The sequence below is a fragment of the Megalops cyprinoides genome, chromosome 3, assembly GCF_013368585.1.
Source record: "Megalops cyprinoides isolate fMegCyp1 chromosome 3, fMegCyp1.pri, whole genome shotgun sequence".
NCBI classification, from domain to species: domain Eukaryota; kingdom Metazoa; phylum Chordata; class Actinopteri; order Elopiformes; family Megalopidae; genus Megalops; species Megalops cyprinoides.
The window spans coordinates 46,411,112-46,438,543 of NC_050585.1; the positions used below are offsets into that span (position 1 = coordinate 46,411,112).

The following is a 27,432-nucleotide window of genomic DNA, read 5'->3' on the forward strand; positions in this document are numbered from 1 at the left end:
CAAAGTTTCGGTTTAAAAACTGGATCGAGTTTTCGTTTCTACGGTGAACCAGGCTATACGTGACCGCTTCAATCAGACGTACCGTTACACAAGGCTAGTTGTGCTCTAAAACCTGTTTGTCAGAACCTGATGAACAGTTCCTCTTTTTCAGAACCTGTTAGTCAATGTAAAGAAACACAACCGGGGATCAGTCACTGGAGTGATGGGAAATAATATAGTCAGACACTGACAGTGCACCACAGCTTTGTGGTCATGGAGTTCTCACATCTGTATTAAACCGATAAACCAAAAGGCACATAGGTCACGTATGCTCAGAAAAGCCAGGGAGTATTCAAATTAGAGCAGCAGCGGCTCACTGCACACTAAAAGCTCCCAAAGTCACACAAGTCCCACAGCGACACAGCCGTCAACAAAGCCTTGGGTGTCTCAGCAGAGCCAGTTGCCAGGCAACTCAGCTAGGTGACACACACACACACACACACACACACCCACATATACACATACACACAGAAGATCGCTCGATTACAGAACACTGCAGTCAGGGAACATGGCGAATACAGTACAGTCGGGACAGTGGCTCAAAGCATATCAATATTCTTTCTTCACTGACTAGCTCTACCAGTAGAAGAAAACCTAACTGAGCGCCATGCAGGTTTGGCTGTCCTGGTGTATCGTTTTGGGAGTTTGGGAACAGAGGACAGAGGGAAAGGTTAAGGTTTGGGGCCTCAGGGTGTTTGCACATGTGGGAGTATCCTGTTCCAGCAGCAGAAAGATCCTTCTTTGAATCACCCTTACAGTGCCGACAGTTCAAGCCCACTCTCACACTGTATTAAGACGGAGACCCTGCTGTTTTTATGGCTGTGGAAAACGACCCATTTAAATTCTCAACAATCCCTACCACCGCTGATCTCTGCTGCCATTTGATTATACGATAACAATAATAAGGGAAAAAATGCTGGTCAAATTTGATAAGCTTGAATTAAAATCTTCAAACCTACAACACAGACTCAGGGTGACTAGAATATATCCTCAGGCTGAGCAGACAAAGCTGGGTGTAGTATCTTAGCTGGCTCATTTAACATGCAAGACTATGGCTCACATAAAAAGCCTGTGCAGACATTAAGAAATTACAGTAAGTGCGTTAATATGTTTCTTTCTTTAAAAAAAATGGTTTGTATTACCGATAATGACACATAATTGAAATATATGTAATCACAGTAGTTGGGCACACTGCTGTAATTTCTTGTGTGTCCATATAAAGTCCATACAGTACAATCACCAAGACATGGGAATTAGTGTTAAGTGCACTATGTTTAAAAAAAAAAAAAATTAAAAAAAGATCATCCCCTCCACTAGTTTTTCTACCAGAAAGAGGACTTTCCAAAACATTAAAATGACTAGATTTAGTTGCTGTATTGGCTGTCATACATAATTAAATGTTTACAGAAAAAGAGCTCCACATCTGCTGGTCTGATCTGACTCCCGCAGTTCATGCGCCCTACTTTAGAGTTCCAATTTTACTCCCACAGATCCAGTTACATATTTCATTCTTATTAACATAAAATTACTCAACTATTAAAACCAGTATCCAGGACTCCGAAAGTGAGAAAGTGCAATCCATGCTCTGCATGTACACAGAATTATGCACAAAACATGTTACCAACTTAACTGAATTAAATCACCCATTTCTACTTACTGTTGCTTGGTTAGCACTTAATGAAGACAACATTTTGCCAATAAAAAAAATTGAGTATTAGATGACTAACATTCTGGGTTATTTTAACCCTTTGAGGGCAGATTACAGTTGTTAAATGAACTTGCACGGTATACAGTACCAGTCAAAAGTTTGGACACACTTGATTAAGATAATGGGAAACATGCATTCATGATAATAGATAATGAGCAAACAAGACATTCAGATCTAAAGACTTTTGCCTCAATGCTTGAAATTTGTTTGTTACACAAATATAAATTGTGAAGTTGATGCTTATGTATAAATTTTTTCTGGGAAAGAAATTCAATGAAAAAAATGTATTTTTGGCTACTTTTGGCTACTAAACATAAGATAGTGTTGATTTGTTTAACACTTTTTTGGTCACTACACAATTCCATTTGTGTTATTTCATAGTTTTAACGTCATTAATATTATTCTAAAATGTGGGAAATATTAAAAATAAAGAAAAACCCTTCTACGAGTAGGTGTGTCCCAACCTTTGACTGGGACTGTATGTGTCCCCTGCTTGTAGGGGTGGGATCGCTGCAGTAGGACGCGAGACTGAAACACCACTCCTACAACCACCTGTCCAGCCTTGTTTAATCTGCAGCGAGGATTTCCTTTAGTCTAATACGCACCTACAATCATCCAGTTTAAAATCAACAGGATCCAATCTCACATAAAAATGAGATGACTGGACTTAGACACACTTACAAAGGACAATCACTTGTTTGTACTCCTCTGTGCTGTTGATATGATCCTAATGTGCTTTTTGAAGTGAGAGAAGAACATACTTAGCAACAAATCCCACAGTCAGCCCCTCCCCCCCCGCTCTATTTAAAGTGCATGAGTTCCTATGCGTTACCTGAGAAATTGTGACGGTAAGTGCAGTTCCTACACAGGTGTGCTGAGTGTGTGGACAGGTGCAGCTCTGAGAAGGGTTACCGATGGCCTACATGCAGGTGTGCGATGTCAGAATCCTCCAGCCATAGAACGGCTCTAACGCGAACAGCAGTTTCTAAACAGATTTCATATCACTTTCACAACAAGCAGCTACTGATTTCCAGGTTAGGTCCTCACGCTATCTATACAGTATAGGTACCTTATGTGTCCATATTCACATCTTAGTGTGTACCCCTCCATTTACCAAAACAGCATTTTTTTTCCAGTTAATTTTCATACTTCACATAAAATGCACTGGTCTGTATCTGAATAACAGGTTAACACATAATACATCTAACAAAGTACACTAATTAGTAACAGTAAAATAATGCTACAAAGACAACAAAATAAAAATGTTCTTATTGATAGTAATTAAAAAAAACATATACAGATTAGCAACTCAAATCTACAACCCAGTGTCTTAAAATGTGAGTTTTTCCTAATGTACATACATTTTTTTCTTCATAATACCACCAGAAGTCAGTCTCATCTCCTTGGAAACAGCAGCTAAGACTTAAGAATACTTGAAATGTTCTACACGTCATCTGCAGGGAGATCCGGAATATTTATCTTTGCTCGAGTGAAGAAGGCCATCTTCTCTCTATAGCATTCACAAAGAAACATAATAGCATGTCAGAACACAGCAAGTCCTGAAAGGACATTCAGCCGTAAACAGGATGCAATGAATGGGCAATTTAAATATGAATGTACACCGGGGTGCAAAGGATTCATCTGATCCTTGAGGGGGCGATGTAGGAGGAGTAACAGAAACGTAGCAGCGGAAGCTCCCCGGTACCTGAAAGACTGGACCTCTGGAACCTCCTTCCTGCTCTGGCCGCGGATCTTGTGCACGTCCTTCGCGGCGGCCCGCATCATCCTCTCCACTCTCTGCTCCCGCAGCTGCTCCTCCTTGGTCTGGAGATACGCAAACACACAGTTCTCACTACGCGCTACTGTCTTAAGATGCGTTCTTATATGGCTTTATAGGATATATCCACTAAGATTTTTATAGGATTTTACGCGGGTGGCAGTGTGGCGTAGTGGTAAGGAACAGGGCTTAGGACCGAAAGGTTGCTGGTTTGATTCCCCGCTGGGACACTGCTGCTGTACCAAGGTACTTAACCCAGAATTTCCCCAGTAAATATCCAGCTGTATAAATGGTGAATAAGTTGTAACCTAAAATGTAAGTCACTCTGGATAAGAGCATCTACTAAATGATAATAATGTAATGTAATGACTGCTTCTACTAATGCCTAGTATGTATGGTTTTTTATTTTTGTTATCATTATTTTTCTTTATTATTTTTATTATAATGCTTGGTTTTATAACCTTTTATTATTTTGGATTTATTTGTCATTCTACCCTCCTCTATTTTTGTTATTTCCACATTTCTTAACTGTTCCTTTAACTGTTATAGTGAAGCACTTTGTGCTGTATGCTTGAAAAGTGCTATATAAATAAAAGTATTATTATACTGAATGGGATGTATTTAATATATAAAAACATACTGAACTGATTTGAGACTTTAATCAAAAACAGTGTAGTGCCTTTTAATCTCACAACATCTCACTGCTGTAACAGGTACAATCTCAGTGAACAGTGTCCAATTTGACAGTCCTGAGAAGGTGTAATGAATAACCTCCAAGCAGCATATGGCTTTACATCAGCTTTTTAAAGGAAACAGCATCAGATTCCTCTATCCTATGGGACTAATTTTAAATTTGAGTTTTTCAGGGTGATGAGGTAGAAGTATGTGAAGGTTAGCATGTAGGGTAACGTGTATATGTGACTCACTGAATGATACCACAGGTGGTGAAAGTGATTGATGGTGAAGGTGGTAGGTGTTAATTATACTGGGTGGGGAAGTTAGCGACAGTGTGGGTGGAGGTGTCGTTTGTGACTCCAGCACAGTGGTTCGCACCGCCCTCTCGGCCTGCCTCAGCGCCAGCTGGAAACAGCAGGCAAAAGCCACTCAAAGGGTGACGGGCGCAGGTGGTGCGAACGACCCCGAAGGCGGCGATGCGTGGCGGCAGGGGCGGCAGGGGCAACGGCGGGTGAAGGACACCCCCTCGGACACCCACCTGTCTCTCAGCCTGCCTCAGCAGCAGGGCGAAGCGCTCGTCCTCCTGCACCCAGGCGGGGAGGTGGCTCTGCCCGCGTGTCCGCGCCTCCTCCAGCTGCTCCTTCAGCTCCCTCAGCACGCGCAGCTCCTGGCTCAGCCGGCTGTGACGCGTCCGCGATGCCTGCAGGTCCAGCTCCAGGTCCAGCGAGGTCCGCAGGAGCCCGTCCAGACCCTTCGCCTGCACGGCCGGCTAGGAAGGGGGACCCAAGGCAGAGCGCGGAGACTCAGCTTTTCACACATCCATACTTTCAGCTTAATAGACTCTATTCCCCGCGCGGTGATAAAAGAGGATGAAGAAAGTCATCTGAGATTAAATATTTAAAGGCATGATTAAATATTGAGCTCACACTGTTCAGTTTTGGGAAATAGAATGCCCGTTTTAGAGAATATCTAATGCAACTAAGGACCGAGTGTTATATTGTGCTCGCGCTGTTCAAGCAGATCTTGAAGGGATCAGAACACGCGGCGGCAAAGTGGAGCGGAGGCTAACACTTTTAGCAGTTAAAATAAGGCGGTTATCAGTGACACCAGCAGGAAGCCCCGGCCCCCTCCGGATGCAAGCGCGTGTCCCGCATTTCCCCACCTTCTTCATTCGCATGCTGCGTCTCTCCGACGAGTTCCTGACAAACGGAGACTTCTTTGACAGCGTGGAGCTGTCACTGTCGCTGCGGTTGATCTGAAAAATCAGGAAACAAAATGTAAGTTTCCTTTTGGCTTTGATTAGCTCCAAAGAGTATGAGTGCTTCCCCGTGTTCTTTCAGCCAAAAGTCAGCATTCAGCGAGTGCTGTTAAAACGGAAGTTATAGTGGAAGTTATAATGGAAGTTGTGTGTGTGTCCGTGTCCTCACTCTACAGATGTATTGACTCTGAGGTCCGGGGGAGAAGGTCTTGGAGCGGATGATGGTGTTTCCCCTGACGAAGGGGTTCTGCTGGGGGACGTTGGCCCGCCGTTCTTTGGGCCGAACCACAGAGGCAGACTGGGAGAAATCCTCCATGCTTGTCTCCTTATTTACCTGTTTGAAAAACAGGTAATGAAATGCACAGGAATTTTGCAATAAAATACACATTTGCTCCATTAAAAAATCACTTCAAACAAATTCTGGTAGATGGAAAAAAAGGTGGTGATTCTCTCTTGTGAAGAAAGGGCTCATTTACCCTTTCTGTCATAATTCCTGTGGGAGTCAGCTTGGCCACCTCCTCCTCTCCTTCCCATTGGCTGTCAGGATAGGGCTCCTCCTCCTCCTCCAGAAGCTCCTCCCCCTCTGCATCACTACCCTCTTGGTCCTCGAAGACATCACCCTGCAGACCCTCAGTGTGCCTAAGTCAGGAATCAGAGAATACTTCTGTCACCAACGGAGGAGGACCTGTCTGCTGCGTACATCTCTGTCCGTGAGCAGTGGCATAAATATGCCACCTGGCCCTCATGTTCAACACAGGTATATTCCCACTGGGTAGCAGGAAAGTCTCTGGACCGTGAGGAGAAAACGGCATCAGAAATTCAAGCACAGCTTCTGCCTAGACCTCCTCAGTGGGACTTGTATCTTTCGCTGCTCACCTACTGGGTCCAGGTGTGTGGTGGTTCTACAAAGACACACAATCGGCTCCCTTCGGAATTACGGTTCTGTGGAATTTTGGGGTCCGTTACAGAGGGAAGTACCCCTGTTCAGCTCTGTAACAGCCTCTCCCCGCGGTCTGCTACACTAGGAAAGTGTGAATAACGTCTCTCTGGACGTGGGCCACTCACCACTCCAGCTCTGAAGTGCTCTCAGCACCTTCCGCCGGTCTCTCCGCAGTGTCGGGCCTGGGTGCCAGGACAGAGCTCTGAAACAGAAGAGGGACAGACTAATTTAGCTTGGCGGTTCCACGATGAGTCTGCAACACCATGTTTACAAAAACAGCCATCCTAAGCCGTCCCGACACACAGAAATGCCGCTGCGGGCTACGTGGCGGTAATAGCTTTCAGAATCTGCCGGGTGTCAGTGTTCCCGCCAAGTCATTAAATCTTTCTAGGAGGGTTCCATCTCTTTGTAAAGCTGTTTATTCGCAGCGGGAGGCTGACGCTAGTTAGAGGCAACTCAGGCCTGAAACGGAACGGCAGGAGTCTTCACTTCATAATTTCCACTGTACTGAATGCGCCTTTGAGACTGCGGTGAAACATAACCTTGGAGTGACCAGCGAAAATAACGGAAACATACCAGTGAAATACAAAGTCTCCTTACCGTCTCCTGTTTTGGAGAGGCCCCTGCCTCTCTGTGCTTCATATTCACTTCTGGCATGTACATGTAATTGAGGAGGTTGTACCACTTAACGGTTCTCTCCTCAGAACTGCCTATTTCAGCCAAGCTTATCTGAGCACCAGCCTTAGGGAATTCAAAAGAAAATGAAATAAAAGTTAGTTTACATGCTGTCACTGACAACATTTCTATTTGAGAATGGGGTAAGACTGCACTGCTGTATTAACAGGCTAAGGGGTGGTTACAAACAACTCAAACACGGGTCCCGTTGTTAAAGCTTCATGCTTGAGACTAGGAAAGCTGTGATTATACTGGGAAGGTTGCAATTCGGCTCAGTGAGAGTGCATTGAGCCTGGGGACAACATATGACCTCTAACACAAAAAGGAGCTGCTGTCAGAGCTCCAGGTATGACATCCTGGTACTGTCACATGACATAGCTGTAAATTCATTTTTAGCCATTCACTGAAGAGGATGTAACCCTGAAATCATTTGTTTTGAACCCTGAATCATGATTTGTTTTGTATTGGGGGGGGGTTAGCACTGACCAGACATTCCTCTTTGCCGGACTTGCTGGTGAAGCAGATGTCGACCCGGAGTGTCTTCTGCCGCAGGGCGTGGTGGGCCACCTGTACCCCGAAAACCTCGCTGAGCTCCACAGCTTCCTGGGGGAGGACACCCCGGGTTCGAAACAGGCATCTGGTTGTCTCTGAGCAGGGTAGCACAGCCACCCGGACATATCTGCAGAGAGCAGAAAGCTTGCATCATACAACCTATCATTCAGAAGATCCTTCACAGATGACATCAAACAATCTCCCGAGCAAAAGATCATACACAGAAGACATCACACAGCATGGGTTTCAGGCATAATTATTATGCATGAGTATGATCTATGAAAGTAACATCACCATTATTATACACATTATTATACACATTACATGCATTAATATACGTATAATTACTACATAAAATATCAGTAAGAATATGCGGACATTATTTTTAAAGAAATACTGTTGAAGAACATTCCAAACACGTTTCTGTCTAAAATGAAGCAGGCATTCCTCCTTCAGCTGCTTCTTTAAAGCCCCGGAGCGGTACATACATGCTGTGGTCGGCCGGCAGAGCCAGGGCGCTGCAGTTGGCCAGCTGCATGATGAATACTGTGAACCTCTTCTCTTTCATCTCATACTTGAGCCCCAGCCTGACCTGCGCGGAGCCCAGGGAGGCTCCCTCTTCGTAATTCACCAGCAGCTCCGTCGGCTGGCTGAGTCTGGGCAGGGGGAAAAAAGGGCTCTGTCTCAGGCACCGGCCGTTCGACAAGCTGACCCGTTTTTGAAAAGCCGAGGGAGCTATGACAGCCATATTTAAGATTCGGATCAATAGAATCACTGACTCATACCCACAATTACGTTATCCGTGGCATTTCCAACACTCCCTCTGTGCAGTAACCTATTCAAACCAGCGATGTGCTGCGCATGAGTGCTGTGCTATACTGTTTTATTTGTTTTAGAAAAGCACGCATATACAATAAGTTCTAATGTTCACATGGAAGTAAAAGTGGTTAACTCAAACTCACAACTGCATTGTAAGATCATAGTGTATTTAGTGGATGATTTAGTGCACGATGACAGGCTGTCTCGAAAACCACACTCCCCTGCCCAAAACATTCCATCTGTCATACTGGCCTACCTCTTCTCGGACGGTTCGTAAACTCCGCTGTCTCCTGCCACCGATTCGTCCGAGACTGCCGAGGTCACGCCCACCTTCTTCAACGCGGGCCCCGCCCCTCTCCCTTGTGCAACAGAATCTAGCGGGGGAAACGTGAATCAGAAACATGACACCCGGTCAGAGAGCCCACGCCACCATGGGACTGGTGTCGGGTTACAGCGCTGGAGCAGGCTCGCCTAGCGAGGCAGGTAGCGGCGGGCTGTAACCCAATGCCCACCTCTTCACTTCTCCAGCTTCTACAGTTTCATGTGAAATCTGTTCAATTCCTCATGAGTGCCTCTTTGGTTCCGCCTTCTAACAAAGCTGTATTATGCAGAGTGCTCTGAATCAAGCTGGGACTCACTGCTGTACCACGGTACGTGCAGTTAAAGGCCATGCTAAGGCTCCATCTCTGAGGTTTGCAGACATGCGTTTATCTACATAACACAGATCAGTCCAAAAATTCAGCACTGTGTTTTCTTGGCAACACATATGTCTTATGCCGTAATAATGTGACATCATACAATGTCATGTGATTATGCTATAGCTATGATTTATGGAGCAGCAGTATAGCATAGTGGTAAGGAGCAGAACTCATAATCGAAAGGTTGCCTGTTCAATTCACCATGGGGGTACTGCTATTGTACCCTTGGTCAAGGCAATTAACCCACAATTGTCTCAATAAATGTCTAGCTGTATAAATGGGTAACATGTAAACACTGTAACCTATGTACATCCCTCTGGACAAGACTGTCCGCTAAATAACAGTAATGTAATGTATAAGCACAGCACTCACATACATGTAGAAAAGAGGAGTTCTGGTGCAAAAGTACGGTCTCTACCTTTAACAGCCTCAGCAGGAGCTGCAGTGTTGTCCTGCTTGGGGTCAGTGTCAGGCGCGGCGTGGAGAGAGCGGCTGTCCCCGTCCAATCGTAGGTCTGTGAGCCGGCTCTGCAGCTCCAGGTCCAGCCCCGCCCCCGCCAGGCCCAGGAAACCGTCCCCGGACAGGAAGCTGGAGTCGGTGACGAGCGGGGAGCAGGGGGGCGAGAGCGAGGACAGCGAGGAACGGGGTGACAGCGAGCTCATGGAGCGCGGCGTCTCCGACAGCCGCAGGGCCTGCAGCCGTGTGCCGGCCCCCGCCGCGCCCGCCCCGACCACCTCGTTCTCGTGGATGGTGGTGATGGAGCTGGACGGCCGGTAGCCGCCGGCACCGCCTTCCTGGAGCAGCGAGTCCAGCTTGTTCTGGAACTCCGGGTCGCACAGCTCCGGCTGCTCCAGGTAGAGGTCGGTGAAGCTGAGGGAGGACGAGGAGCCCAGGCTGGAGGTGGCCAGAGACCCCCGGCTGGACGTCAGGGACCCCCGACTGCTGCCAGAGGAACAGGACAGTGTGCTGGCAGACAGGCTGTGGGAGCGGAGAGCACGCCGTCAGAGAACACGCCAGACACGCTCCAGCCTTCCATGTCTATTTCTGTCTGCGAGCCGAGACGCTTCTCATTTTCGCCTCTCACGACTTCAAATGCATTTCGCTCGAAACCAAACGGGCTAATTAAAGCTCTGCACCTCATTAGCAGAAGCACAGGGGAGTTCCTCTCCTGCCTTTTGGGGCTTTTGATGTTTATTATTTGAAGAACAGTCAGATGAATTAAGCGTGCACAAAAAGCGCAACAGATATACTATTGTTAGGAGCTACACTGCTGAAATGTTGATGATTTAAGGAGTCAAATTTTAACACTTCTCAAAAAAAAAAAAAAAGTCTTTAACCCCATCAATCCTGACAGCACATTAAAAATGACACACCTCTTACACTGAAGTTTCATCATCCTATCAACAGCCTTTACAGCTCCCTTTTCCACACATAGAAAGGGACAAGGAGCACCCTAAAAGAATATAAAGCAGCCACTCCTATGCAGTCCTGGCAACTTAAACATTAGTTAAGCCCGAGCCAACACTTAGTAATGTATCAAGCCATTAAGCTGAATCACAAATTACCACAGATGGCAAAAAAATTCTTTAAAAATGACAGCTTCCAGAAGGGATGAATCAGACTTTTCTGACAGCAAATAATAGAAATGCCTTCCCCTGAAGCATTGTTTGGCTCCTGATACAGCAGGCTGCCAGACTGAGTCTCGCCCCTCACTCCGACACTAGGAACAGCGAGCCGTCACACATCAAAACCGTGGCGCGGCGGGAAACCAGGGCAGCCCGCTCCTACCGGCGCACCACGTCCGAGGAGTTTTATTTCGCGCAATTTCCAGTGACAGGAATCATTTAGACAGCGCTGAATTGCTCATGAAAACGCATCAGAACTCCGGAAGCCGCGTGTGATCTTTTAAAATGAGCATCACATCAGGACATCCACTGCAAGAATTTATCAAAGTTTTTTTTTTTTCTGGGAACCCCTTTGAAAAGCAAGCCTGGGAATTGAGTCCGATCAAATAAGTGCGGCGCCGAGTGCTCAGACAGTTGTGACAGGTTGGAAACTCTTGGAGTGGAACCACTTTTCATGAGTTTAATATCCAGGTTCTCCTCGGGTCACTTTGTGGAAGACATTTCAAACCACAAACTAATATCTTGCATCAAGTGAATGCAAGTTCAAAAACGATAGTGCTGTTAAAAATAATTTTTTGGAGGTGTATTTTAACATGTTATATACGTGTTTGGCTTTTTTTTTTTTCCAGCTGCACACAGCATTGTGTGGATATGAGTGGAAGTGAACTGGTCATTTTACCTTTTCAGTTGGGTGTGCAGGGAAGATGCTAGCCGGACAGTTTCTTCCAGCTCTCTGACCAGCTTATTTCTTCTGCAGTGTAACTTCAACCTGGAAGCAAAGAGGAGAAAGCTCACTGCTACCACTGTCCTTTGTACTATGGTACTATACTTAATTTAGGGTGATGTTACTTCTACAGATCATTGCTAAGCTGTTCTCTTCAGTGTAATATAAGTATGTTCTAATATTGTTGACTCCTTATGGTTTTTTGCTTGTGTTGTACTCTACCTACCTTGTAAGTCGCTTTGGATAAAAGCGTCTGCCAAATGAATAAATGTAAATGTAAATGTTGTATGTGAGTATAATTTTTATGCAATGTTTTACTGTTAAATGCTTGTAGCACAGTTGTTCCTCTTGATGTCTATTGTCTGCAATACTTTATACCCATTATTCTCATTGCTGTTACTCCTGTGTTATGTTTTTAAAGCATCATGTCATATTAGCCTAAAGTCTCCCTCAATAAGTTCATCTGCCAAGTAAATCACCAATAATGCAGTCGGTACTTTGGGGCATTCTAGACTGAATAATTCCCACCTACTCTAAATAAACTGTAATCCTAACAGCGAGAGTGAGAACAGTCGAGTCTCAAAGAACAGGAACGGAGTAACAGACCAGCGTTGTTTTGATCATGTTACAGTAAGCCGTTATGAAACTATGGCTAAGAAAAAGAACCTTTTGTGCCCAACCTACATCCTTGTTAGTGGCGGTCGGGTTACAGGAAGGGAGCAGACACAACACTCAATGCAGGAACAGTGTTGAGTGTGGAGGATAAGGGCCTGTTCAGTCAGGTTGTTTGGGGCGGGGGGGGAATAACTGGCTCTCACTGCAGACACCTGATCCTGTGCAGCAGGTGTCACTATGAAAAGGGGTGCTGAGGGCCCGAGTGGCACAGTCTACACACATCCACGGCCACCTCTCCCCGTCTCAGGTGATGCGGCTTTGAAGGCCCTCTGGGGTCTGGCTCTCCGCAGGTCAGAAATATTACCCTGCTCGTGTTTCTTTGGCCAGCACATTATTATTAAAGGTGAGATTAATCAGTCATCGACCGCTGCCGTTTTTTTTTTTTTTTTGCCCACCTCATATTTATTTTCTTTTCAGCTGATGCCATCCCGAGTAATGCATCACGCACGGCTGCACTGTGGCTAACAGCCATGACAGACGAGGGAACTGCTGAAGGAGTACTTGCCACTTATCTCCCGCATTACTCTTCTCAGGCAAACACACCTGTCCACAATGACTCAGACTGCGTGCGCTCACTAAAGTCGACTCCGTCTTGCTTTGGCAGAGAGGTCCGACAGCAGGGTTTGATCTGGCGGCTTTTGGGATCGGGCTCAGGAGAACACATGCTTATTATGGCGCAACTAAACCTTCCCTACTGCATTTCTTCTTTGTTTGCCAGTTGCACAGTGGAGGCTGATAATCTGTAAGGGTGTTGGGTTCTTGATTAATGGCACACTGTGGCCGCTGTACCAGCCCTTTCATTTTTGGCTTGTTTTATATTGTCCCCATCACTACTGCATTTGTGCCTCACAAGTCGTTCATTGTACAATTGTTTTATACATTATACATGTTCTACGTTCATATCTTTGATACCGTTGGTATCTCTGCTCTGTTCATGTTCATGAATGGTGGCATAGATATGAATGTTTAAACCTATGCTACCGTTCATATCTATGCTAGCCTCATTGTATGCACACATTTAGATGAGAAGCAGCAGTGTAGCATAGTGGTTCAGGAGCAGGACTCGTGACCAAAAGGTTGCTGGTTCGATTCCCCGCTGGAGCACTGCTGTTGCACCCTTGGGCAAGGTACTTAACCCCAAATTGCCTCAGTAAATGCGCAGCTGTATAAACAGATAACATTGTAACTGATGTAAGTCGCTCTGGGTAAGAGCATCTGCTAAATGCCAATGAGATAATGTAATGAGAGCATCCGCCGGGTGAAGGTATTTAAAATGCGACTGGCAGACTCACCTCTCGGTCAGGGCCTTGCTCTGGTTCTCCCGCGCCGCCTGCAGGTCCTGCTCCAGACGCTTCTTCTCCGTCTCGATCTTCTCGGCGTCGCTGGGGGCGCGCTTGCAGGGTGTGGCGTACTGCAGCTCCTTCAGCAGCTCCTCCTTCTCATTGATCAGGATCAGCCGGTCCCGCTCTGGGTCCAGCAGGCCCGGCCACGCCTCGCTGTCCAGCTTGGCGATCTGGACCTCGATGTTGGCGATCCTGAGAGCGGGAAAAAAAAGAAGGCGAAACTAACCCCCCTGGCTCTCAGTGCCAGCAGGTCTTTCCAGGTTTCTGGCTGTTTTTAGCCAAGGTAATTGCAAAAGCGATACAATCTGTAAAAATTCAATTTCGTTTTTTTTTGTAGCAATTCACACACACTGAGGAACTGTGTGTGTGTGTGTGTGTGCACAGACTGCTACTGCGTGGGTCTGTAAGTGTGTACCTGGGGATTACCGGCTGAAGAGCTTTATTAAATCCTGAGAATACACCACAATGGGAAAACCTTAGAGTGCCTTTGGGAAAATGTCTACAAGGACCTTTCTTTTGCACAGCATTACTGCTGCCGGTTGGGGGAAAGGAAGGCCCACATTAACCAGGGAAATGACTTCCTCCCCAGCTGTGGTACCATAGCTGAGCAGAATTATGACACAGGTGTTTGCGGCCGCAGTCCGTGACTGGCTTCCAGAAAAACAATTAATTCATCATAATGGATTCCATTCATCAAGACGGAAACTGTTTGGGAAAATGTTACCTTCGCTTAGCTTCTTCATATTTCAGGCTCAGTCGAACCTTCTCTGCCAGCTTGTTGTTAGTGTTTCCCACAAACTAGAGCAAACAGGACAAAAAAAAGAAAAATTATGAAGATGAATATTGGCTATGCACAGAAACTGTGCAACCCAACACCCTGTCACCATAATGTTACACCCCATTTTTCACCCTTTGGCTTACCTCCGCAGGAATGTCTGTCTGAGACTCAGCGTCGGAGTAGAGGCGAGGGATGGACAGGTTGGAGTTGGCCAACGAGGAGCTGCTGGCCCACAGGTCCGACTGCGAGCCGGAGTCCAACTGGAAGCCATCTTTCAGGACCGCCAGTTTCTACAAGAATGACCAAGTGTGGTCACATCTACTGTAGAGGAGCATTTAACTGGCCTGCTGAACCACTGCACCAGAGCTCTGATTCAGCAATGGTTTCTTAACCTCAGAAGTAACACTTCACAAAGTAGCGTCTCAGAAAAATGCTAATCACAATTCAGCACCTCACAAAGCAATGCCTTACAAAGCAGTTCAAGTAGGCATGGCAAATCCGTTCTACAGGGTGAACTTTTGAGCCTACAGAATTGATATGGGATGCAGATATAAAACTGTAAGCGTACAACACAAAGTATACAATCCATAAATTCTAATTCATAATATCTGTCTGGTATGTCTACCATTACATAACAAGAATAGTTATACTGTAGTTGTTATACTTCACAGAATTGTTTCTGAGGACACTGACACCGCAGGAATCATAAAACCGCTTGTATTTCTAAATGGTGAAAAGAGTCAAAGGTAAAATAACTGTACATTTTTAAACAGAACATTTGTTTCAATCAAATTGTGTCATCTCTCTTTTTACCATGTCACTTTTATTTATTTGTTCTATTAAGAAATTCACTATCATTCCAGCCATGCAAGCACTGTCAGAGAAGCTGCAAAAGCTGACTTTCTTCCCTCTCAGTGTTCACTGTGTAAGGCAGGCTTTAGCCTACATGTTTCAGTGGAACACAACTGGCACACATGTAAATGAGCCCTGCAGGGGGGGGGGGGGTGGGGGAGGTGTGGGGGCATCAGTAAAAAGCAGCGTTGTTCATGCATTATTGAACAGTCCCCACCCCACCGTATGGTCTCAGACAAACAGCGGAGGAGAAACTGGGACGGTTACGCTGGCGAAGACGCCGCATCCCCGCTGCGGACGCCCCCGCCCTGCAGGGCCGCCGGGCCCCTCCCTGCGGCAGGGACAACGCGCACGCGTCGGCGCTTTTCCGCCCTTGCGGGTGACGATCGGGGCGGGCCCTGAGGGGATTTTTTAAAAAAATTCTGAGTCACGCGGATGTGGCATCCGCAACGCCCCGCTTCCGATCCCCGACCGACGGCGCGCCTCCTGCTCAAGACAGCAGCCTCTCCTCCACCCCGGCTGCCGCTCTCCCCTGTGCTGTCAGACGCAGGCAGACAAGAGGAGTGGGCCCTGCTGCCCCGGCACATTACCGTCTCTGTCAGCACCCACAAGTAATTTGACTGCCTCCTCCGCTCCCCCCGTACCGGCCTGCACCCAGGGGCCGTTACCTGCATCAGCTCCTGCTTCTCCTTCTCCCCCGAGCTGATGGCATTTTTGATGGCCTTCACCTCGTTCAGGATGGCCTGCGCTTCGTGCAGCTTGTACCCGTAGGGCGTGCTGGACACCTTGTGGTCGATCCTGTCGGGGAGGGAGAGGAGGGAGAGGAGGGCAGCAGTGAGAAGCACGTGCGGCTTTCCGAGCGCTCCGTCGGGGCACACGGATGGACGCATGCCGCGTTGGAGACGGGGAAAAAAAATCAACACAGCAGAAAACACAGGGAGGCTGGAGCCATTCGCAGCAGCAGCAGCAGCAGATATGTAAAGTGAGTCATCAATAAGTCATGCGTGTAGTGGAACAACAGGTCTGTCCACATTCTGCTCGGCGAGGCAGGGAGGGAGCACTCCTGCTCAGAGCTACAGGGAATTAGTGAAGCCTTTAAAAGCTTTTTTCACTGGAGCACAGCAGCTGTTAACTTCATTTAGAACCACATCGTTCACACTCTGATAGTCCTGCATCCCCCTCCAAAAGAGGGGGACGGCAGGGGAAGGTGGGGGGGGGCTACCGGCCCGTTTAACCTGCCGCTTGTCCAGAGCCTTTGCCTGATCCTTGAAAGCTGACGAAGGTCAGAGAGACACAGTGATATTTCTAGGGGGGGGAGAGAGAGGGCTGCGTCTCGGAGGTCTGGCAGTGGAATGCGTGCTGCGAACACATTGAAAAGAGTAACCTACGGTGGCACGCCACTGACTTCCTTTAACACCGGGGGAAAAAAAAAAAGAAACGGAGGGGGATAGATGAACGCGCTGGAATGCTGGAGTGGCTCCGCAACAATGCCGAGGAGCACTTACTCTTTCAGCGTTTCGAAGCCCTGCTCCTTATACTGCAGCTCCTGCTTCATGCAGGCGAGGTCCCTCTTCAGTTTATTTACCTGAGACAGATTCAACAACGTTCACACTGATCCCGCTAATCAAACACAGCTGAAAGAATAAGCATGTTATATAAAGTTTTTAGTTTTTTTTTTACCAAAGAAATTGTGTCCGGCTCTGCTAATGATAATAAGAGAACTGCCTTGGGCTGCGTTTCAAACGGGCGTCAGCATTTGCATTTGCAAAACAATCAAAACAACATCAGGTCCAACAGTCCGGGCTGCGTTTGAACATCAAAAGGAATTAATTCTCCTGAAACCTCCCAACACACAGAAACAATACACTGCCTCATTGCTGATTTCAAAACGTAATCTTCGGGGAGGAAATAAATGAGAGGTATTCAACCTTTGCCCATTTATAGTGCCTTTTGGTATAATCTAAAAGCAAACATTTTAATGATCACAATTGCAATATTATGACTGGGGGTCAGGGTGACCATTTGGCCATAATTTTCAATCCATGGAGATTAAGCATTTTCCTCTTAAGCATAATCTTTAGATAAATACTTACATGAACACCAACCTAATCAAATCTACAATCGCATTAACAATGGAACAAATCAGCCATGACATACGACACAATAGAGCCACTGATGAAATCCAGACGGAGAATTCTAAAACATTCCCATATGGGAATGAACGACAATGTAATATACATGCTATTCAGACCAAGAATCTTTTTCAAATCCATTACCTTAATGCAAAGCAGAAATATTTTGCAATATACCAAAAATAGCAATAATTTACATATTTGAAATAGACAAAATATATATTGTCAATATATTATTTTTTGTATGGCCTGGTGGTTATCTCAGACACGTATCAGAATGAGCAGAAAGGAAAAGGTGTAGTTCTTACCCTGCTTTTTGCCGTTACAATCTCAGCTTTTAGGATTTCTGGATCATATTTACTGCTGGACGAAGATCTAGAATTTACTGCAAAAGATAAGGATGCATATGCATTATCTTATCATTGCAATCATGGCTGTCTGGCATATTTTCTTTTTTCCTCAACATCATAATTCATACGCATATCCTGTGATACACAATAAAATCACATAAGCAGTTTAATATGATGCAAAATAACCAGGGCCCCATTTCCCAGAATGAATATAACCACATTAGCATCGTAAGAGAATCGCTTAACCAATGTTCAAAGTGTTATTTTCAATATCATAAGCAGAGAAGCAGCATTCATACCGAGAGCGAAAAATGCTTTCCGAGAACTCTGCACTTGCGTCCTACCCCAGTTATTACATATAAATATTTATTACTTTATAATTCCTAGAAAAACTATAATGTGTTTATCCACTGATGGGACACATTAATACAAATGCACGCTACAAAATGCACTAACAGCAAGAAATAAACAGCGGAATAGCATTCTGCATTCTAATCGTTGCCATATCAGTTATTACTTGCCATCTCTTTCAGCACCAGAGGACTGAACATTGCTTCTTAAAAACTACAGAAAATAGATCGTGGGAAGCACACATAAACACACCACCTCTCTATACACCAGGCAACTGTCAGAACATGCATTCAGACTTAAGTGAAATGAATATTGGGAAATGGGGCCTGGAGTGAAAAGTGGAAAGATGAGGTGGCAGTGGCAGTGACTTTGCATTATAGGTAGGGATGGCAGTGTAACATAGTGGTTAAGGACTGGGACTCATAACTGAAAGGTTTCTGGTATGATGCCCCACGGGGGCACTGCTGCTGTACCCTTGGGCAAGGTACTTAACCCACAATCGCCTCAGTAAATATCGGGCTGTAACTGTCAATCAGTAATTGACGTAAGTCGCTCTGGATAAGAGCGTCTGCTAAATGCCAATAATGTAATGTAATGTAACGTAACGTAACGTAATGTAATGTGCATCGTGCTCTCCCCTTACAGCTGGTCTGCGAGGCGGACTTGTCCCTCCACACGTCGTTGAGCTGCCGGTACTCCTGCTGGGCCAACTTGAGCCGCAGCTCCTTCACTTGGTAGATCTCCTTCTGGGCGGTCAGGGCGTCCTGGGCCACGTCCAGGTACTGCCGGAGCATCTGCTCCTGCTCCCGCTGCCACTGCACCCGCGGGTCCTCCAGCTGGGTGCTCTCTGCCACAGGGGGAGAAGGGCACACATTTATCACAAGTCATTGCGTATTAACGTAGCTTAGCTAACTTACGCAGCTCGCGTTTTCACGTTATCCGCTAAACCGGTTATCCTGGGAACTGGACCGGCGACCTTTGTGTTAAAAGTGTAAGTGACCTTTGTGTAAAAACATGGCTGAATCTCTGCAATCACCTAGGTATGGTCATTGGCAACATATGATGTCGTCCGCCAAGGTGAGATGGGAGTTGTAGTCTTTCCTATCTTGGTGGCCATGAGTGCAAATCAAACGAAGACAGTCCAGAGAAAAAGGACTGTTCATTATTAAACAAAACAACCAAACACTTTACAACAACATTTATGTAATATAGCCCATTTTATAACTAAGGCTGTCAGAAAGCACTGAACAGGTTTTTCAGAGGCAATCAAAAATCAGAAAAAAACACTGGGCCAATCTGGGAAAAACTGAAAATTATTCCCTAACCCCTAACAAAGAGTCAATTGAAAGAAAGTCCTGGAAAATATTTCATTACAAAAATAAATCCTAAACATAACTATAGTGAGGTGTATATAATCATCGGTTAGTGCTTTTGGAGGTGGTCAGCAGCAGGCTACAGAGACATCTCTAGTTCGTTGGTGGGGTGCTTTTCAGGACAGCTCCGTGTTTTGTGGAAGCTGCGTGTATCAGTTCTGTGCTGAGCCAAAGCAAAATGCCCAGATGATACAGTTTGTGTCTCATTCTGGTTTGAACTGAACCCCTTACACAAACAGAGCACAAAAACACAAACAGGAAGACTGCGGGACACTGCCCATGGTAACACTATGGGAAAGCCAGATGTGACAAGACCATTATGGGTGATTTATTTGAAAACAACAGACGACAGATATTTCTGTCATTATTTAAAATTTCTGATCTCTACTCATACAACTTCCATCAAGTTAGACGTCTGAGTCTTTTGATGTTTAAACAAAGTGTTTTGCATTCATAAACGAGTTATGAGTGGAATACTAAACTCTGCAAGTACGCAAAGACCTTATTCTGCATATCAATTCAGAGTTCATAAACTTGGAATTATACGATATTCTGATTATTCTATGCATGTAAATTTAGTCACAGAAAGTCAGACACGGAAAAATAAACACAAGTTTACAGACAAACGTGCACACATGAATGCAAACACATGTACACACACACAGAAAACAATGCACAGTATGTCATTTCTGGCGTCTGAACCTCACCTGACCCTTTTATGGTTTTAAATTCAACCTTCTTTGTTACAGATTGTAACAAATATTTGTTTGGCCTGTCAGCTTCAGGAAAGAAATCCTGCATATGTAAAACTCAGAACAATGTTAAACTATGAGGGCTGCAGGACTCTCGGGAGTAATACTGGTGTGTTCTCCTCTTTCTCCATGCCGTGCTGCTCAGCCTGTATGAGCGATGCTGGACTGAACAGTGAACATGTTCGTAGTAATGTGTATGATCCATGGCTTCAGTGTGCACACTCACTTGTGTTATGGTCCACATAGTAAGCGCCGACGTGGGGGTCGTAGGCCTCCTCCCAGCCCACAGGCAGCTCATCTCCAATGCAGTCAGCAAACGTCAAAGGTTTGGTCTGTCTGAAAGGACATCGCAAGCAGAAAGAAAAAAAAACACATTGGCACCCACGCACAGTATTCAACACTTCAACATGTCAATGCCAGCATTTTCTATGGCTGAACTGAGAGGTGATATCTTCATGCTGTGCGTTCTGCAACACGAGCACTTTACCACCCAGAATCCAGCAAAGCGGCCCCACCGCAGAGCCTGTTCCTGTTTTTGACTGGCACCGGTTCAGATGCAGCAGGCGCTGCGCAGATTCCCTGATATGTATAAGATCAGGATGGGCTGATAATAACACAGAAGGGATTAGACTGATATATCCACTTAATCTAAAGATTTGCTGATCTGCACAGCACTTGATTTAAACTAAAGCCCCCTTTTTTGACCAGCATGTTTAATGTGCTATCGAGATTGAGGCATCTCATGACCGTGCATAGTTGGGGCCGTGCCCGAGGTGAATCCCGGGGCTGACACCCCCCCACCACCACCACCACCCCACCACCTCCCTCAGAGACTGGCAGTGCAACAGGCCAGAAGAATGGGCTCTTTTCACCTCCGGGGCGGCCGTGCACACAATGCCCGGAAGCCGAGGCCTGGCATTCCACAAGTCCCACTGACACATCGCCTGGAGGTTTCTGAGGCAACACGGTGTGGCCTTCCAAGACCAGCACACAGGAGTGCAAGAAACCCCCCGGAGGATGGTCACCCTGCCACAAAGAGTGTCCCTTTTACACTTTACTGCCCGCCAGCCCGGCCAACAACCCACAGAGCGGACGTTTCTCCCCCTCCCACCGGCTCGGCGTGATTTCAGAACCCTCGCTTTTTCACTGAAATCGCCTTGGACAGCACAGTCCACAGCAGTTTCCCTATCAGCCAGATTGTCATTTTAATTAGGCTGCGGAATGAGTGGACTGTTACTCTTCATTTCATGATTTTTTTTCTTTTCTCTTTTTTTTTTTTTTTTTAAATCTTCTAGTTAGAGCTTTCACTGAAAGGAGAGCTTGTTCATAATTACCTTTTGTAAAATTCAAAGCACTGAAACACATTAGCACACTGAACATTTCCAAATCCTATCGGTTTCCACGAACATGAACACCGCGGTCCACCCGGAGTTGCTCAGCGGCTTTAATTTTCCAGCCTCGCAGGCCACTGCCGTACACGAAGGCAGATGCTTCCCCGTTCACTGCTTTAGGCGTTTTGAACAGTGAAATTGAACTGGTTCATTTTTCAGCTCATGCATAATGAAAGGGAAGAGAGACCCTCAACCTGTTCTAAATTTAAACCCTGACGAAGGGCTTTCAAGTTTGACAACACAAAAGAGATGGAGAGCTAGCCGTTTTTTTCTTCTTTCTTTCTTTCTTTCTTTCTCCCTATCGGTGCAATTTTCTACTGCAAATCCTACGCAGCAATTCAGAGCTTATTTACTGAGGATTCTAATAATCTCACCACTCAAGCCCACCTTATCCCTCCTCTCTCTTAGTCATCATTCAAAAGGGCCCGGTTCAAGGCTTTCAACCCCAATGAAAAATATGCCAATCTCAATGCAGCAGCTCCTTCATCCTGACCACCAATCCAGCAAGACAGAAACCCCATACAACCATAGCCTGCATATGATAACAGTCAACAGGAATATGCTATGTGCAGCTTGTTTATTAGCCAATATGTTGAAAGCATTATTGCGTTCAATGATGCCATATATGTTTTATTGTGCCTCTGGATACGCCTCATTAACTGGACTTTGCATTTTGCATGCTGAGAAAGGGTATGTATTTCACCCAGCAATTCCAGATAAAGCACAACTTAAACGCTTTGCAGTTAGAACACAATGGCAAAGTTCCTGCCCATAATTGCAATGCAAACTGATGTCATGTGTGCCGAGTACACAGCATACAGCATAACTAAACCATGCGTCAGCCTTACGCTCAATACACCAGAAATTCCATGACTCATTTATACAGCTCCAACCTCACACCTCGCAGCACACCAAAGTCCAGCAATAAAGGTGTGTTTCGCCCCTTCGACAACCCGCGCTGTCCCGTTTGAAAGATAACATTCCATTCCCCTGACGACACGTTAACGAGTCAACAACACAATCGTTGGAGCGTCTGAATACGACCGGGAGGAATGCCCTGCCTATCAGAAACCAAACCATTTCTCATGCCATATGCATGACTAGAAGGCAAGCTGCTACCACCAGCAGGATGTGATTACATCGAATTGGACTTTCTTTGTGCACTGCAATGCCGGGTTAAAAGACGAAAATAGAGGCGTGCTATTTAGGCATCACTGGGCTTTAATGTGACCCGCAATCCTCTGAGTGTATGACTGAAACTTAGAGCTGCTGGATTTGAGTGACCTCCTTGGCCTGCATTTCAGTCTTTCAGTCGAGAGTTCCGCTCAACTTACAGCGGATTCAGGGAAATGGAATGTGCACAGCTCTGCAGAAGAGCCGCAGCGGTGCCGAAAGCTCACCGATACCATAACGCGCAGACCGCTTTTCATTCAAATCGCACTCAAATTGTGCATCTGCCTGCACTATGACTACAAATGGGAAAAAATTTCCAACAGCTGACCAACCTTGCTGTCACAGCTTTGAACATCTCAACTGCCTATAAATGGCCTAAAGGCAAATTACACATTTTGTGGGAGTCCCCAACCCCCCCCCCCCCTCCCCCTTTCTCGAATTATCCTTTATCATACTATATAAAACGATATAAATGCCCTAAAGGCAAACATATTTTTGTTGGAGTTTTCCTTCATGCTCCCCCCTCCCCCTTTTCTGGAATTACAGTATATCTTACTATAATAAAAATGCCTCTCCACACAGTTCTCACAGAGGAGATCTTAAGTGAGATGACCAGAATCCTCCCGACAGCTTTGCACACAGCCAGCGGCTACTTCTCCTCTGACAAGCCCCTCAGTGAAGCACGGCACAGCAGAGCAAATGCTGCCTAGAGGATAGGGACATCGCCACTGCTGCAATCTCAGTGACTGACAGGCACGCTCACACGGCCTCGTTGCTGGAGAGTGCCAAGGCAGCGGGACGAGGGAACTCCGCCCGAAGAAACCCACCCGTCCCCAGGCAGTGAGGAGCCAACTGTGCTCCACCACTTCAGACTCCCAGTCACTGTTGGCTGGGACTCAAAGCCGGGTCTGAGCTGCAGGCCCAAGTGCTGGTTTAGCCACAGAGGAGTTCCACATTTTTGTTGCTTCTAAATGTAAATCATGTAACGAAAATTTAACACAAAATTGAAGTCTTTTAAAAAGGTATAAATATTGTATCACAGATTACAGAGTTTGAGGGCCCACATCGAGCATGTTTTTCCTCTAAGAAATTGACAGGTTGTAATCTCGGAAAGTGTGCAAATTTAGATACCGCAGTATTTTAACATTCTCTGTAATCTTAAATTATGCCCATTGGTGTCGCATTCTGAATGAAATTAGGCTTCCGTATACATCTTGAAGTGATCTACTCATTTTAAGCTTAAACCATTGGAGTTCCTGCTGAAAAATGCTTCATATTAAAGTAAAGTAATAAACATAAGAATGTTTTTTTTTTCTCTAAAAAGAGACATTTTCTGCGGCAGCAAGGATGACTTTGCTGCATACATATCCAAGACTATAATTAGCACACAGCGTTAATTCTGCAAATTAGTTCAGCCAATCACTCACAGCGGTAAAGATTCAGTCCATAATTTCTCTCTTAATAAGTGCAAAAAAAACAATAAAGACTCATAGAATGGACTTACAGAATATGAAAAAGAGTAAGACTTTTTGCCAGCATACTCAGATATGAAGGGTAATAGCCAGCACATAAAACCCACATTGGACTATATTCCATTCACAGTTAAGGAGAGTCAGAACTTCACAGATGGGCTTGTTAGTTGGATTTCTGAACCCACAGGGAAGAGCAATTCGGATGGGAATTCATTAACAACCACAGCCACTGTAATCTTCGTTTCCCATCAACTGTTGCTCAGCAATGGGACACCACGCTCTCAGCGCTGGATAATGGAGTGGAAAGAGATATCGCTAGGATGCAAATTCATTGACTGTTTTCAGCCAGGTTTGGTCAGGTAATCGTATCCGCCCCTTTTATAAGGACAATACCTACTACTCACTGCCAACCACTGCAGTCAAACTGTGCAAAGATCATCAACGTGCATCATACTGAATGTAATAACCTGCATGTCTGCATGCAAGCTTTATCCTGCCTATTTCCCTGAATTCACTGTTGCTCAAAGTTAGCACAACAGTCTTGTTTCCACATCTCATTCCCTGGTTCATCGCCCTGGGCTGCTCACACTGGTCAATTTTACCATCCCAAACAGTCACAGGGATTTCGAATTAAAACTGGCCTTTGCTCCTCTAGATTGTTTGATCATGCATAACTTATTTCATGTCTTCCTTTCCAAACATACTTGAAGAATGTGGTTATGGTTTGTTGTTTACAACTTCCCCCCATAGTGGTATCCTAGACACTGGGCAGGCTTCTTTGCACTTCCCCTGGCTAGTCATGTGTGGCATTCTCTTGTTATCCCATTCAAATTTTACTGGACGGGAGCTCCAACATATGTAAATATAAAAACAGACATGGACAGGGTCCCTGCAAGAGGCTTTACTTTCCTGCCTGACATTTTTCATGGACTCTTGCTCTAAGCCAACAGAACCTGGAACTCACTAATGATCTTAAGAATTCCAGAACTAAGCCATTAAACACATTTTGTCTCAAAGTCCCCTGAGCTCATGGTTACTGGAGAATGGCACACACGAGTTTCTCAATGAATATGCATCTCAAAGGGGACACTAAAGCTCTCTAATGAAAATTCTCCTTTCATCAAACATGAGTAAGCTATGTGCTCCTGTGCTCTGAAGCGAACTCTCTCTAGTCTTATTTGCGGTGACTATTATAACTGTTTGACGTTAATGTCTTTAGTCTACTTGTGCAAAATACATAAACGTTATATCTCACAATGCCTTCACAGTTTTCGAGGGCAGCCTTTCACATGTCTGACGTTCACATTTCTTTAAAAAAAAAAAGACTGCAGCAGTATTATGTAAGCCAATTCCCTTGACAAATTCTGACAAATTAAAAAAAAAAAAAAAAAAAACTCAAGCGCTCCCACTTTCAAGGCTTTCAATGCATGTTACATTCAAATAAACTGTTCCCAGTAAATTAATTCAGTGGGATGAAGCTTTTGCCTTTACCTTGACATAATCTTTCATGTGAGCTTCCCTGCACTGTGAGCACACACAGGTAGTGGACCTATCCACCCTGCACATAAAAACAAATGCTGAAGCTAATACAGTTGCTAAATTCAAACAAGGGTCCTACAGGTGGTATGCCAATTTTCATAGACCGTAAATATAGACAGTTATCCTTCCTCTGACAAATGAATAACATCATTCTCTATCAGGGTTTGCTTCCTCAAGCCTTTTGTTTTCATGAAAGGCATGAATGAATGATCATGTTTCATATGTTGTTGAAAACATGTGCTGTCAGTTTCGGGGCGGATTGTCTTGGGTCAGAGGTCTTTAAAATGGGGGTTAATTGAAATCAAATTCAATACTCACGGATAACATTAAAAACTGAGGGACAAATAATGAATTTAAGCGGAACACAAGAATAAGGTTGAAACCTCTGCCATAAATGGTCAGTAACTCCCTCCATTGGATAAACTCATTTCATCGCAACAATTGATAATACCAAGGAATAATACTGCATTGCACTGCTAACTATATCTGTTTTAAGCTATGTTGTTACCATACCTGTCTCTTGGGTCAATCCAACTTGTGGTGTGATTGATATGGTCAATGTAATAGACTTTCCCGTCAAAATCCCGGGCTTCTTCCCAACCCTCTGGCAATGGTAATTCCGTCCTTGGCATGTCAAGCAAGTCTCCATGTAAATTTCTCTGTGAGTCTTCTAAACGGCATCAAAGGTAAGCCATGTACAGTGCACACCTACTGACATATTGCACGATACCAATTAAACGCTAAGAATAATTAAGTTACGCGTCATCAACTTTGCTCGACGTAGCGCGTTTTAAATACACTCATTCATAACCTATAGCCTCCTTTTCCCCACAGTGTAGGTTTGTCGAGTCGCAACATGAAACAACGCGTACCTAATAAACATTATTCCACAATTGGAATTCAGTTTTGAACATCAATGTGAAGCTAACGTGTCAATCTGTTATCCCCCCCGTGTTCCCTTCAGAAGTTTTCTGAATTCATAACTTGCTGTTAAAAGCTTTTAAACTGTCGTCGCTTGCCAGCCTGTAAGTAGTACACAGTGGTGCACTACCATGAGCCAAGTACAACCGATGCATTAACGTTAGCTGGCTAGCCAGTTATGACTAGTTCTTTGTTGGATGTCTTTATGCTTGTGCGATTCAATCTTACTCTAAATACGACATAACATGTCATCACAGTGCTAAATATGATAAAACTTTACTAGACCACAAGCTAGCCAACTTTCGACGCGGGTAGTTCATAGCTAACACTTCGCCGTTTTGGACATATTGCCCAACTCTGAACCATATTTCTAGTAGCTAGCTAGATAGCTAACTTCTAAATCGATATCTGTTGAGCACTTTTTAAGTGCCTCTTCCAAAGCGTAACAACAGTGGGTCTTCTGTCAGCGAAAATAACCTTTCTTCAATATTTTAAAATCCTCTTTTAGCTAGTTTTCCTTCACAGTGGCCACCATGTTTAGACTAGCTAGCAAAGCAAGCAACATATCTTGTCGTTCCCTTTACAAAATTCTGTAATTCCAGCTCAAAACGCATGGTTTAAATCCTCATTCCTCTCAAAGGTTATATTTTCCTTATTTCGCCAATATATCCTTTTAGAAGTTTGTTATTTTATTTGAAAAATGTTTCCTTTTTCTTAAAGGGGCAGTATCTCCCTCCCCCCTCCCAGAACACTGGTTGTTGCTGTCGTGATGCTGCTGGTTGAATTACGTCATCCAGGTGATTACCGTAGTTCTCCAAATAATTGCTGTTACTGTAATTA

At 45.1% G+C, this 27,432-nt stretch overlaps 1 protein-coding gene across 1 annotated transcript; it reads right to left on the reverse strand.

Annotated features, from left to right (window-relative positions):
• Positions 1-2,549: 2,549 nt before the first annotated feature.
• On the reverse strand, positions 2,550-27,326 carry wwc1 (WW and C2 domain containing 1). The gene is made up of 22 exons (XM_036524916.1): positions 26,185-27,326; positions 20,323-20,432; positions 18,615-18,818; positions 17,579-17,655; positions 16,644-16,723; positions 15,807-15,936; positions 14,430-14,576; positions 14,233-14,306; positions 13,458-13,700; positions 11,446-11,535; positions 9,560-10,119; positions 8,700-8,817; positions 8,113-8,280; positions 7,559-7,751; positions 6,998-7,138; positions 6,523-6,599; positions 5,934-6,096; positions 5,627-5,791; positions 5,362-5,454; positions 4,738-4,968; positions 3,453-3,571; positions 2,550-3,257 (listed from the first exon to the last, which is right to left on the reverse strand). Exons 1-22 carry the CDS (start codon positions 26,301-26,303, stop codon positions 3,191-3,193), a joined length of 3,369 nt encoding a protein of 1,122 aa, XP_036380809.1. The 5' UTR covers positions 26,304-27,326; the 3' UTR covers positions 2,550-3,190.
• Positions 27,327-27,432: the final 106 nt, after the last annotated feature.